Here is a 13732-nt window from a genome sequence, read left to right on the forward strand (position 1 = left end):
TTGAATGAAAAAATAGAATTCCTTTAAGACCAGTAAATGTAAGGGCTAATGATAAGTAAAATTGTAGGCCAGCTTAGCAAAGTGGCTATCTTGCCAAACTAGCAATAACTCCCACTAATTTAGTTAGTGGAAACTATGTCATTTAGAGCTGTGTGATCTTAGAACTCAAATCAGGGTTATAAATCCAGGTAACTCCAGCCCAATTAGAACCAACAACATTCTGAAACCAACTTAACCATTCAGTAATCTCATCCTTAAAAATGTTTACTTTGCAAGCTAATAGAAATAAAAACAAATTAAAAAAAATAACTAACAGATAAACAAAATAACATACCAATAATAATACTTTAAGACTGCAATGTTGCCTTTGCATTTCTTCATTATGCATTTCTCTGCTACAATGTTATATCTAGTGAACTACGATCTGTTGGAGTGAAGGTGGTAGAGCCAAAAGGTGGCTACTACATCTTCCCAAACTTTGAGGTCATCAAACCAGCCCTGGTCAAGGGTGGCATTACTTCCTGCAAACAGATGTGTGAACTGATCCTTAAAGATGCCCATGTTGCAGTCAGTTTTCTTTTTTTCTATGTATTCCTCTTGTCTTCTGTATATAATTATTTCCTGCATGAATGTATTCATTAACATTAAAAACCTTGAGGCTACACATTTCTTCCTGCCTATTTACATTTTTATGTTCTTTATGGACTTGGTTCTCCACTCCATGCCACACAGATCATTCACTATCCAGTCCAAACAGAATCCTCTTTAGGCTAGTTTTAAGGAAATTTTTAAAGAAATAATATTCACAAGCTTAATCAAATGGAATGAACAAAAAGAGAAAGTAAGGGAATAATATGAATTCTGTATGCTAAAGCTAAATGACTAGTTACATCAGTAATTTGGGTTCGGATATTTCATGAAAAAATGTTTGATAGACAATACTATTGCCTAAATGACAATTAATGAACAATATTGGTGATCATGTCCAATCTGATAACTAGTAAGAAATTAGAAATAAGGCCTACAATCAGTTTGGAGTGATGTTTAGCTTCCTTTTTATATGAACATTTCTGTTTGTGTTTGAATATAAAACAGCTGATGCCAGGTGGACCTGACCACATGAGACCTATTGATGAACTAACGACTCGCCTTTGTTTTGTCAACTTCAATGGTTCCCTCTCGCTCTCTGAAAGCAGACAAAGGGGATTAACATGTAAACTGGATGTGAATTTTGTAAAGGAATTTTGTGCCCCTGTCTATGGTGGTGTTATGGTACGTTTGTCTTGGAGCAGTTTTTCTTTATTAATAACAAACAAAATAACAAAAAATTCTTGAAGTACCTTGGGTCTGCTCATATAGATCTAGATATAAATCTCTATTAGATTGAGTTTGTCTTGCAAATGTATTTTCAGTTTGTGACATATCCTTTCTTCTTTCAGTTACCACATTCTTATTAGGTTTTTGTTGAATTAAATTATAAGCTTTGATTTATATTGTTTTTGTTTACAGGCTTTGAAGACTTGGGTGTTGAAACTTACTCAACTTCAATGAATTCAGTTCTGCAATGCAATCTAAAACTGAGAACTAAGAGAGTGATGGCCCTTTTGATATGAAACTCATGTAATAATGAAATAAAAAATACAAAAGATTTTGTTAATAACTGGATTGTTAGTTATATATTTATTTATGAGTATGATGTGGTTAATTTCTTGATGCTTGGTGCATTCACTGCAATATCATATGCTTATGTGCTTTAGATGACTATGGGATGAAAATTTCTTTTGTTTTTGTGGTCATCAGTTAACTAGGTTTTAATGAGGATATACTAAGACAGACTGCTTCACAATAGGATGTGAGCTTAAACAAATCCTACTACTTCTACAAGTTTTTTTGTCACATACCAGAATATTATAAAAAATAGTTCAAAGTAATATTTTTAGTTTGTATAAAATGGAAGTATGAATGAATGAATTGTATAAAAATCTTTATAACAGAAGCAAAATTACACAGTTGTTTAAATATATAATTAGCTTCTGCAGCCTCCCCTAAAAAGATACTTTCATTACTTTAATAAATTAAAAATATACAAGTTGAACAGATATTGTGTTGTTTTATTTTTATTGAAACAAGTTTGTACATAAAATGTGTAAAAACATTGTAATGTGTACATACATTTAAACATACATGTCATTAGTCTTAAATTAAAAAGTTGAAATATACAAAATTCCAATTTCTATTAATGAATGATTTGCCATTTTTTTTAGTAATAGTCTTCACAGGGCAAAATAAGTAGATCTAGTGTCATCAGTTACTTTGTCTTAACAAATGTTAAGTTAACCATTTGAGTTTGTTGGACTTCAAACTATTTCTTTAATCCTAAAAAACTCCCATAAAACTTTGATTTAAAAAAAAAAAAGACTTTTTGGACATCTTGTCCAGTAAAATCAAGAAGTAAACAGATAATAAGTGGCTATTTTTAATATTTTAATCTAGTCAAGTATAGTAAAGAGTGGTCTATAGACTATTGTCCACTATGCTTAATTAAGCTGCTTGTGTTAAATGAGAATGCTTCTATATTTTCTTTAGCAGCATTTTTTTTTTACATTGTTTAGGTTTTTCTAAAAATGTTATAGACCAGTTGAGTTATTCTTGAGTATTAATTACAGTTAACCAGAATATGTGATTTAACTATACAGAACAAGGTGTAAATCTAGTGTTTCTTTTATATTCTACTTTATAGCAATGCAAGCTGAAATGTTTATTCATTACTATATTAACATTTCATATATAAAAATTCACAATGTTACAAATAATGCCCTGCTAGACCAAATCAAAACAAGCAATTGAACCATCAGGAACCACCATAGACATGCACTTTCAAAAAAAACCAGCGAAGACTGTATGGCAGTGTGAAACAGCTGAAAAAATCAGCACACTACTTTGTCCTTGGCATAGACTAAAAAGAGCCTACAGATCTTCAACAAAAAATTTGCTAGTGAAACAACAAAATGAGATCAACACATACACTTTCTTCCTAATACTTAATATTGTAGTCAATATTTATTTTCTAAGCAACAATGCAAAAGGACATTCATCTAATTAAACACAAGCATCTACACATTCATCTGTCTAATTCTTTTCACATCCTGCTGCCATGCAACATTTCCTGTTTTGTTTCATTTGATTTTCGTGTTTCTTCAGCTTTCCAATTGAGTTTCCATTTGACACTCACCATTTCTTCTTATTTTCATTTAACTTAGAAAAGCTCTGACACTTCCCTTAATAAGGCTCCTACAGAGTGGACAGTTCTTTAAAGGCTGGCTACACTCGACACAACACACAAAATGTCCACATGGAAGGAATACAAGGGCCACTTCTTTGTCCATGCATATTTTGCATACAGTCTGCTGCCTGAGATCAGAGTTTACCTTTTTTACCTCATCCAGGTTTTGTACTGAAACATATGTTAAAATTAATATTCAAAAACAATTTTTAGTGAAAGTAATTTTAGATAAAAACTTGATATGAAATTCATATTGGAAACTTTTAAACTTTGAACTTTCAAAACAAACTTAAAAGTAAAAAAAAATTAAAACTAATTAAAAAAAAAGGACTTTTTAAAATTTTATCCACCATGCAATGCGATGCTTATATAGTGTAGAAAAGCATAATTCTCTTTCTTGCTAAATCTCTCTATCTGTATCTGTACTATGTTAATATAAATACAAAATACACAGATCCCCAGCTGTGACCTACATATTTTCCCACATCCAGGGCAACCACAACCATTATCTGCTGGTGGTCGAATAAGATTTTCTTTTTGCTGTCTACGTCTGTCCTCGGCAGCGGATTTTCTTTTGGTCTAAGAAAGCAACTAAGATTACTTGAAAGCTTTCACCAAAGATGCTTGCGCTCCATCATGGACATACGGTGGCAAGACCACACTACAAACAGCGATGTCTTTGAAAACGCCAGTATGGACAGTATAGAGGAACTTCTAATGATCTGACAGTTACACTGGGCAGGGTACGTAACTCGTATTGGGGACAAACGTATGCCAAAAGCAGTCCTTTTTGGTGAGCTAAAAGGTGGTCAACGTAAGAGGTGCACCACGGAAAAGATCAAAAGACCAGCTTAGGCACCAACTTGCCTTAGATGACATAGAAGAGAGCACCTGGCTGCATGAGGCTTCAGAACTTATGACAAATATGTACAAATGCTCCTTTTTTCCTAGTGCTATTAGAGCATGGAATGGATTGCCCCAGTCAGCCAGGAAAACCAATGACTTGTCAGAATTTAAGTCATTGATTAACACATATGACTAGATTCAGTGGCGTCACTAGGGTGGGTGTCACCCGGTGTGGTCAGTTCAGGGTGTCACCCACTCCTCCTCCCCCCAAAAATATTCTCGTTTTTTTATCAGTTGAGCCATAACTACATTATAACATTAATTGATTGTTAAACAACTATAAATGACTATTTCATTTTTAATAAATGTGCCCGTTGTGAAAGTGTCATTTGTTCATTGTCGAACGAGTTATGCTTTTGGTAAAGAAAAAGTTAAATTAGCCACCATTTTGTCAATACTTTAAAAGGTAGGCCTACTCTTATGTATCTTTGGTCTTCTAATACACCTTCAACGCAAAAAAAAATATTAAAAAATCAAATATAGTTAAAACAAAAGACATCTGGCTACATATCTTAAGCTGCAATTCTAAAGGCTATAGTTTTAGAATGAAAAAATTATTTCCATTGTGCCAAAAATTTTAGGCAAGAAGCATTTTCTGAAAAGAATATTGACCATATAGATAAAGTGAATGTTATACACATCTATTAAATAGCTTTTCTGTTGGTTCTTAAAATTTCTTGTACTCCTTATGGCTCCATACACCAAAGCCGCCTTTTTTTATATCCCTGAGCTCGACTTATCATAAATTCAAGCTAACCCACCTTCTAGACATTTAAACTAATGTAACTAAGTAAACTTTACCAGCTTTTTTCTCCCTTAAAATCTTATTAATCTGATCAGTGTGCACTATGTCAGGTGTGCACTATGTCAGGTGTACTGTCAAACAAAATACAAATGTGCTTACAGTAATTTTAACTCTTATAAATATATCTTTTACGTGGTTTTCTAAAACATTTATACAATTTTCAACATTATAGATACACTTTCAGTTATGGGTTTTATTCACAATATTTCCATCATCTTATGGAAATTCTATATTCAATAAAGACTAAATAAATGAGAATTGGACCAGCTCACGTCCCAATTACAAGAAAAACGGTGCCTATTATAAGCTATCTCGACATTACTGACGCATAATTTTTAGGACTCAGAACCAGACACAATAGAATGAGACAACTTATGTTCCTGAAGCTAAAAGTCAGAGCATCACCAGAGAATGCTGACCATGTCCTTCAAAGCTGCATACTATATCCAGAGGCCTGAACAAAATTCTGACCCCAAAACCCTCCTAAAGAAGAAAAACTACACTGAGAACTGTCTGATCTGGAAACCACTGTGTGGTTCATCTCAGATATAGAATTACTGATCAGAACCCCCCCCCCCCCAATTGTTTTTCTTCTTTACATCAATCATAGCAACGACTTCCTTGTCAATTTTATTAGTAGCCAAATGTCCTTGTTATCTGATTTTATCAATTGTGAATAACATTTTCCAATATTTAGCCACTGACACTTACTTTTTAAAAAATTGTCAGTTATTCCAAATGTGCATTTTTTTAAACTAGGATGTCACCCCCCTAAGGGGTGTCACCCGGTGCGGACCGCACCCCCTTAGTGATGCCACTGACTAGATTGACCTAGGAACACGCGTAGGGTGTAATCATTTTCTTTTTTGACATACCATCTGTATTGAATAATATACATCATTATTCTTTAGTTGGAAATATATTTATTATATAGATATTTTATCTAAAAAAAAAAAAAAAGAATCCTACAAAACAAAATGCACTTACTACAAGTTTCTACAAAATCTGATGGATATCTGTCGCTGCTTGTAAGTGAAACATCAATGTTTCTTTCTAATAAATAGTCAATAATCTGGTCTGCTGATATTGTTTCTAAATAAAAAAAAAGAATTTAAACTTATATATGGGGGAAACAGTTTTGGGTAACCTGATGATCAGAATTAAATTATTTATGGATTGCTATGTATTCAAATAAATCTAGTGATTTATCTATTTATTAAGAAAATCTATTAGTCTGCAGGTGTTTATGTTTAAAAAGAATGATTTTTATGCCTGTCCATGTTGAACTAACATGTAAAAACAATTGTTTTTAAATATCTAGCAATTTTTAGTATTACTTGTATCTTCAAAGCTTATTTTTACTTTTATTGATGAAATGTTGATAATTTATTTTGTTTCGTAGCTTGTATGTTAACTTCTTTTTGTTTGTTTGAATGTTGATATCTTATATTTGTTTTATTATTTATATGTTGATATTTTACATTTGTTCTAGAGCCTAAATGTTGATATCATACTTTTGTTTTATTGTCTGAATGTTGATATTTTACTTTGAATGTAGATATACTATTTTTTTTAACAGCTTTTATTTTGTTGCCTAAATGTTTATATCTTAATTTTGCTTTGTTGCCTAAATGTTGATAACATACTTACTTTTGATTTATTGTTGGAATGTTAATATAGTTTATTTTGTTGCCTAAAGGTTTACATCTTACTTATGTTTTGTTGCCTAAATGTTGATAACATACTTTTGTTTTTATTGTTTGTATGTTAACATTTAACTTTTGATTTAATGTTGATATCTCACTTTTTTAAGTTGATATATGACTTTTGTTTTGATGCCCAAATGTTGATATCTTACTTTTGTTTTATTGCTTGAATGTTGATAACTTACTTTTGTTTTCTTTTAAGTGCTTGGCTGCCTCCAGGACAACATTCTTATCATAGCCTTGTTCAATGACTGCTTTCACAGCTGCATTTTGGGAAGTCTCAGATTTTTCTTTATAGTAAAAGAGAAAATATGGGCTATACTATTAGGAAAACTGGATTTGTATGTCAAAGACATTTCATTTAAATAAACAAAATAATGAATGTAAAAGCCAAGTACTTATTTTTAATGCTTTGTTTATTTACCTGGGAAATTTGAAGGCGCTCTTTTTATTTTCTCAGCAACCATAGCATATGATATCTGCAGAAAGAAAATGCAAAAATGTTTTGTACTTAAATAATTACTTATTTTCCAGTTTATTACAAAGCTTATATCAACTCACTCTGTCAATCTGGTAAAATGTTTGCACACATTATTTCTCCGACACCCAATTTCGGATTAAGCTGAAATTTAGCACAATCATTTCTTTTATCTTACAACACAAAAATCAATTAAAAAAAAAAATCAATTAGTTAATTAACTATTGGTAATAAAATGTAAAAGAAAGAAAGAAAGGGAAGAAAATTGTACTTGACGATGTGGTGGTTTTAGCTGAATTAATCACATTATAGATTGCTGAAACAAACAATTAGATAACTTTACAATCTTCTATTTTCATAAGCTTCTCAATTACCAAAGTGATTAGTATGTTGGCTTGAGTCATGACTTCAAATTCAGGTTCCCCCCTTTTTTTATATAAATACTTTTAAAAAGCTATTTTACGGTAAAATTCTCCCCCCTCCCAATTTTCCCAACTGGTCCTGATAAGGGATAGGATCATAGTGTATTGAGAAAACTAAAAGCATAAAACAGAGCTAAACAAAAACAATTGGTAAAAATATTTCTAATTGCACAGATTTCTTGTTGTTGGTCTAGCTCTATTACAAATTTAATTACATAACTGATCCAAACTAGTTGATACAATTACTGATACAATCACACTTTGTATAAGCTTTGTTTTTTTTAAAGTATTTTTTTCAGTTTTTAAAGTTTTTCTATTTTACTTATGAAGTTTTTATTTTGAAAGTTTCACCTAAACTTACCACTCTTTCAGTTTTCATTAATTCTTGAACTGTATCCACAAACACTTGACCCATTAACTGACGAATGAAGCCACACTTGGGAAACCATCTTGCATGCTCAACAAAGACATCATCCTGGTCATCCCAGTTTCTGAGTCCACCACCACAATAAAAGCATCGAGCACAGTCACCAAACCCTGGAGATAATAAAACAATGATCATTGAATATGCTTTTGTTTTTAAACATCAAAATTAAGATTGATATAAATGTTGGTTTTTGATTTGGTTTTAGGATATAATAACATTATTTGAGTCAGATTAGGTGTTATATGTTTGGCTACAAATACGAATATAATCTTGTCTTATAAATTACAGATGCTTCTTCAAAAGAGAATATAATTATGCCCTAAGCATATACATAACCTAATTTAGTCATGCATGTTAATTGTATGATTGAGTCATGCATGTTAATTATATGATTGAGGGGTCCCAGATTTTAATCCTGGCGAAGACTGGGATTTTGTATTTCAGGCGCCTGAGTCCACCGAGCTCTAATGGGTACCTGACATTAGTTTGGGGCAAAGAAAAGGCAGCATAACACCCCCATAAACCATGGGCTACAGAAAAAGATGAGATTTACTTCATCTGCCCTATAGATCACAAGGTCAGATAGGGATACTACTTACTAATGGCACTAAGGAAGAAGGAGAACTTGTATGGCTTTGTCTTAAAAATGGAATAAGAAATTCAATTTCAAATGCAATCACCATGAGTTTATTCATGAGTGGAGGTCTGGACTAAAGTCCTTAATTCATCCAGCTCTTAATGAGCAAGACCAACGCAGCTGGTGAAAATTTAAGTTGGTTAATCACATAAACATTAATTATAAAAGCTTATCATCATCTGCCCAAAGAACTGCTTGGTCTTGAAGGGGATTTTAAAACTTGAATGTGTATATAAAATTCTTAAATTGTAATATCTAAATGACTCTGTAATCATTTAGTAATGCACCATAGTAAAGCTGATTTCTTTAAGGATATAAATATTCAAATTATAATAATCATATATTTTAAAAAAGAATGACTCACCAGCATAATAAAAACCTGCCTCAACAAGGTCATTTACTTTGATATGGTGGTCTCGTGGCCAGTTATCAAATGATCTAAGACGCTCAACTGTTAAGGCATATTCATTTCGCTTGGGCCGCTCTGTGATAATGCCAAGCTCTGTATAATTTGGTGGCCTCTGATCCCTTCTTTGGTTGTTTTCTGGAAAAAGGTGATTGTTTTCATTTCCTGTTAATGGTGATTCTCTGTGAGGCTCAGACTGATTAACAGGAGGCAGGGGTGGATTAACTGGACTAACAGATGTAATGAGTTCACTAATTGGAGGAAGGGGTGGATTCACTGGAAGAAGGGGTGGACTAACAGATGTAACGAGTTCACTAACGGGAGGAAGAGGTGGATTTACTGGAGGAAGGGGTGGATTCACTGGAGGAGGAGGAGGATTTACTGGAGGAAGGGGTGGATTCACTTGAGGAAGGGGTGGATTCACTTGAGGAAGGGGTGGATTCACTGGAGGAGGAGGAGGATTTACTGGAGGAAGAGGTGGACTAACAGAGGTTAGGAGTTCATTGACTGGAGAATGGGGTTGATTTACTGGAGGATTAAGCTGGCTAATTTGCGGGAGGGGCTGATTAACTGAGGTCTCAGGCTGATTAATGGGTTGATGAGGACAATGGGGCTCAATAACAGAGGGATGTGGCCGACTAACAGCATAATGATATGAGTCAACATCATCGGAGACTAGTGTTGGAGGCACAATTTGACTTGTAGATGAATCTGTTGTGGACCTTGGCTGTGATGGCCTTTCATTTGATGCTGCTGCTGCTGATGATGTTGGAGGAATTCTCTGTGCTTGTGGAGAGCTCTCTCTGGCCAGTGATGTACTTAGACCAGTACACTCTGGTGACTTGAGACGATGAACTTGTTCAACACTATCAGAGGGACTCACGCACAAGTTGCAATAATAGCACATGATAGTGTTTTCACTTTCAATATATAAAAAGCCATCTTCTGCTAATTTTGCGTGGTTCAACTGGTTTCTGAAAGTTTTTTCTCTCCATTTTTTATCTGAGAACCATTTCCATGGAATATCACCAACAGCATGGGGGCAAGGTCCACGTATAGGCATTGATGTGGTAGTAATGGATTCTTTAATTTTGGCAGTCCTTTACCATGTTCTTTAAAAGCAAACAGATCAATTCTTATCTGGGGATATTTGAAAATCAAAATTATTTTAGATGCATGATATATATATATGTTGAAAGAAGAGGCATGGTGGTTGAGTGGCTACGTGCTTGGCTTGGTCTTAGGCTCTGATCTCTGTTAAAACAGGGATTTTTAATTTCTGTATTTTTAGTACACCCCTGAATCCATCCAACTCTAATGGGTGCCCTAAAAATCCTAGTCTTCACCAAGATTTTGAAGCCAGAACTCCATGTTCAGAAGCCAAGCGCTTAACCACTCAGCTACACTGCCAACTGTTGGATGAAAATATGCTATATTCTCCATCATCAACAATCAAGTGAACTAGTTTCTGTGTCTTTAATTCAAAACTATGCCTTCTTGTCCTGCACAATTAAGAGTGCAACTTCAGCTCTTTCGCAAAAACAGTTACAACATATAACAATATTTGCCATTAAAAGTGGAGTGTATATAATCTTGAATCCAGTTCTAATAAAATAGAAAAGAATAAGAAATTCTAAATAATAAACTCTAATTAGAAGCAGGATGAATAGATAATGGTGGGAAAAGCTGCCTGGTTGTGTGGTATGTTGTGCTCTGGACTGTCAATCGATGGTTTTGATGGTTCCAGGTTTGAGTCAAGCTCACTGACCCCCCTCCCCCCCTCACCATCCTGCTGGTTAGCTACTTATCAAATTTGAATGAAGATTAAAATCAATAAAAATCATGTCAAACAAAACAGATGACATGATACATCTAGAATAGTCTGAATAGACCTAGATATCTAGTATTAAGTATATAGATCGATATATTATCTATAATAAAAATCTATATATATGCAGTTAATCGAGTCATACAAATGATTTAATGAATGACAAATTTCCAATACTATTATTACTATATGCAATAGTAGGCCCTATAATTGAGTGCAAGGCATAAGATAATAAAAAACTGGCTAAAATGCATCTTCCAAAGGTATAACATACCTAGATTTTTAGAATAATAAGTATATATTAATTTATGCATTTTTACATATTAAATAAAAACAGATCTAACAATTATAGTATTTAAATTTAAACCATGTTATCGAAAATAGGTAGGTAAACACTAAAATAGTCTAAACAGCTCGACTTCCTTTCAAAATATCAATAAAAAATTCTTTTCTTTTTAAAATTTCTATTTAATTCATTTGGAAATCTAATCTGCTAGCAGCTAGATTAGACTAAAAAAAAATAAATTATTAAATAGATAAGAATTATCATGGATATTTGTATTACAGTACCTTATGGCTTATTGATTCATTAAAAATAAAACGAGAATAATTCTAGATCTAGATTATAGAAAGGAGCAGCTTATTCTAATAATAGCTATAGACAGATTGCGTCCGGGTTTACCAATTTAGATGTAGTTAAATTTGGGTTATATCAGAAAAAGCCGATTACATTTTTTTCTCGTACTCTCTCATCTCACTGCACAGAACTGTTAAAGAACATATTTGTAATTTACCTTCTACATCTAGACTCTAAATTAGGTCTAGAACTATATTCATATTGAAAGCAACATATTGTTTTAGATCTAGGCCTAGTTGAAAGTTAACAAATTTTAACTAAATAATATTGATAGAAATCCTTAAAACGCCTTCGGATAATCGGGATTTCATGATTTTTTTTTTGGAAAATCGGGTTTTCATGAAATCACTTCTTCAATGTATAAACATTATATTTACTATCTAGTTGGTTAGGTCAGGTAGTGTCTATGTGTATGTGTGTGTAAGTGGGGGGGGGGGGGGGCTGGGTTCGTAATTAAACTACTATATGCATGTGCGAATTTGCTCACAGTGTGAGAAAAATAACTATGCATAGTCATTTTATCAGAGCAGAATTCCGATAATGAGATATCACTAAACTAAATCTATATATTTGTTTTATATATGAACAAGAGCTCAGAGTCTACCAAGCGATATATATTTGATGCAATAAAAACGTTCTTTCATTATCTTCATTCGGAAGCTTACATAAAAGCATGCAAATAAATTCAAAACTTTCAAATTGTTTCACAACCCTTATCACTAAATCAATAACTCAACTCAGTGATATATTAAAAGACTTACAAGTAAAGAAGCAATGAACCATAATTTTCAAATACAAAAACAAAGCCTAATAAAATAATCAGAAAGACACAAAGATAATTAAAGGAACATTCCTTGTTCCATGTGCTGGGGACAAATTTCTACAAAGGCTCCTTCCTTCCTAGTGCTATATAGAGCGTGGAATGGGTATAGCCTCAGTCAGCCAAAAAAAAAATAACAAAGTAGACTTTAAGTCATTGATTAACACGCCTAACTAGATTGACCTAGGAACACACGTAGGACACAATCATCTTCCTTTTTGAAGTAAGAAGATTCTATACGGGTACTTCAAATACAAAAAAATTATGTAAATCAAATTTTTATGGGAAAGTAGGCCTTCTTGGCAGCCGGGGCTTTAAGGACACATTTGTATTTTTTATGGTTTACATCCATTTAGAATTCAAATATTCTCACCAAACATCACACATCGCAACACATACATTAATTCCTACAAGTGCTCCTTCTTCCATAGTGCCTGAATCAGCCATGAAAACCAACAATTAAGCAGAGTTTAATATGCAAGACTAGATTGACACATGAAATTAGTAGGACATAATTATCTTATCTTTTGAAGTAATGTCTGTAATTTATAAAACATAGGCCTACATTCAAACAACATGTAGAACAAAGGAAGTAAAATTCCTCTCTCAATTTGTCAGAATTATACAACAAGATTACAAAGATAATTTGTGTGGAAACACAAACTCAGAGTCTGCCCACGTAGTAGTCCACTCAGGCAGGTTTCAATATTTTCAGCATGAATATCAAAAGCTATGAATAGCAAACAATCATCCATCACAATCCTACCCCCTCCCCATCTTTTACAAAATGAAGAGAAGTGTACAGGTACATATCAAAAGTGTTACCAATACTTTTTTATTGTTTGTCCAACTGATAACATAATACCACAAGGTATGGAGATTTATTTTTATGTTATGATTCTTTTATTGTTATTATTCATATTCATTCAATGAACTGATTATTATGAAGATATGGTTAATTGTGAACCTGGCCTAACTGATGTTATTGAAATGTTTGTTTTACATATTTTGGATGTTCTTTCAGAGTTGAAGATAGTTTACTTCCTAATCCAAACCTCCTGCAGGATGACGGGGGATGGGAGCGGGCAGGGTTTGAACCCAGAACTATCAATAAATCCAAACGACAGTCCAGCGAACAAACCGCATGACCAGGCAACCATGATTATCTAATTGATGGTTTAGGTAAAGGAGCAATGTTTCAATCACGGTTTCAAGGATGAACCTTTTCCCTTTGGTTAAATCATTAAATGTACGATACACATTACTCTCCACTTGTATAATATGAAACAATGCTTATGAATAGTTGTTTTCTTTATATTTGACTTGTATGCAAACTAAAGACATTATTTCTTTATTTAAAAGAAACAATGATTTTAC

At 33.0% G+C, this 13732-nt stretch overlaps 2 protein-coding genes across 5 annotated transcripts in view; one reads left to right on the plus strand and one right to left on the minus strand.

The window, feature by feature from the left end:
* Nucleotides 1-1660, plus strand: part of LOC106057517 (aspartate aminotransferase-like) — a 17997-nt gene extending 16337 nt beyond the window's left edge. For both annotated transcript variants that reach the window (XM_056031722.1, XM_013214743.2), the window contains 3 exons: nucleotides 414-567; nucleotides 1096-1272; nucleotides 1510-1660. In XM_056031722.1, coding sequence (XP_055887697.1) covers nucleotides 414-567; nucleotides 1096-1272; nucleotides 1510-1551 — 373 coding nt within the window. In that variant the 3' untranslated portion in view covers nucleotides 1552-1660. The remainder of the gene's footprint in view (nucleotides 1-413; nucleotides 568-1095; nucleotides 1273-1509) is intronic.
* Nucleotides 1317-11850, minus strand: LOC106057518 (uncharacterized). 3 transcript variants are annotated; one of them, XM_056031711.1, is made up of 7 exons: nucleotides 11693-11850; nucleotides 9029-10210; nucleotides 7962-8137; nucleotides 7125-7179; nucleotides 6886-6990; nucleotides 5982-6086; nucleotides 1317-3454 (listed from the first exon to the last, which is right to left on the minus strand). In XM_056031711.1, the coding sequence occupies exons 2-7, from the start codon at nucleotides 10131-10133 to the stop codon at nucleotides 3252-3254; spliced, it is 1749 nt and encodes a 582-aa protein (XP_055887686.1). In that variant the 5' UTR covers nucleotides 10134-10210; nucleotides 11693-11850; the 3' UTR covers nucleotides 1317-3251. The 3 variants fall into 3 exon arrangements, with proteins under 3 accessions (XP_055887686.1, XP_055887685.1, XP_013070198.2); XM_056031710.1 differs by lacking the exon at nucleotides 11693-11850 and adding an exon at nucleotides 11469-11605; XM_013214744.2 differs by lacking the exon at nucleotides 11693-11850 and adding an exon at nucleotides 11173-11289.
* Nucleotides 11851-13732: the final 1882 nt, after the last annotated feature.

This window comes from Biomphalaria glabrata, chromosome 6 (genome assembly GCF_947242115.1).
Source record: "Biomphalaria glabrata chromosome 6, xgBioGlab47.1, whole genome shotgun sequence".
Lineage (NCBI taxonomy): Eukaryota > Metazoa > Mollusca > Gastropoda > Planorbidae > Biomphalaria > Biomphalaria glabrata.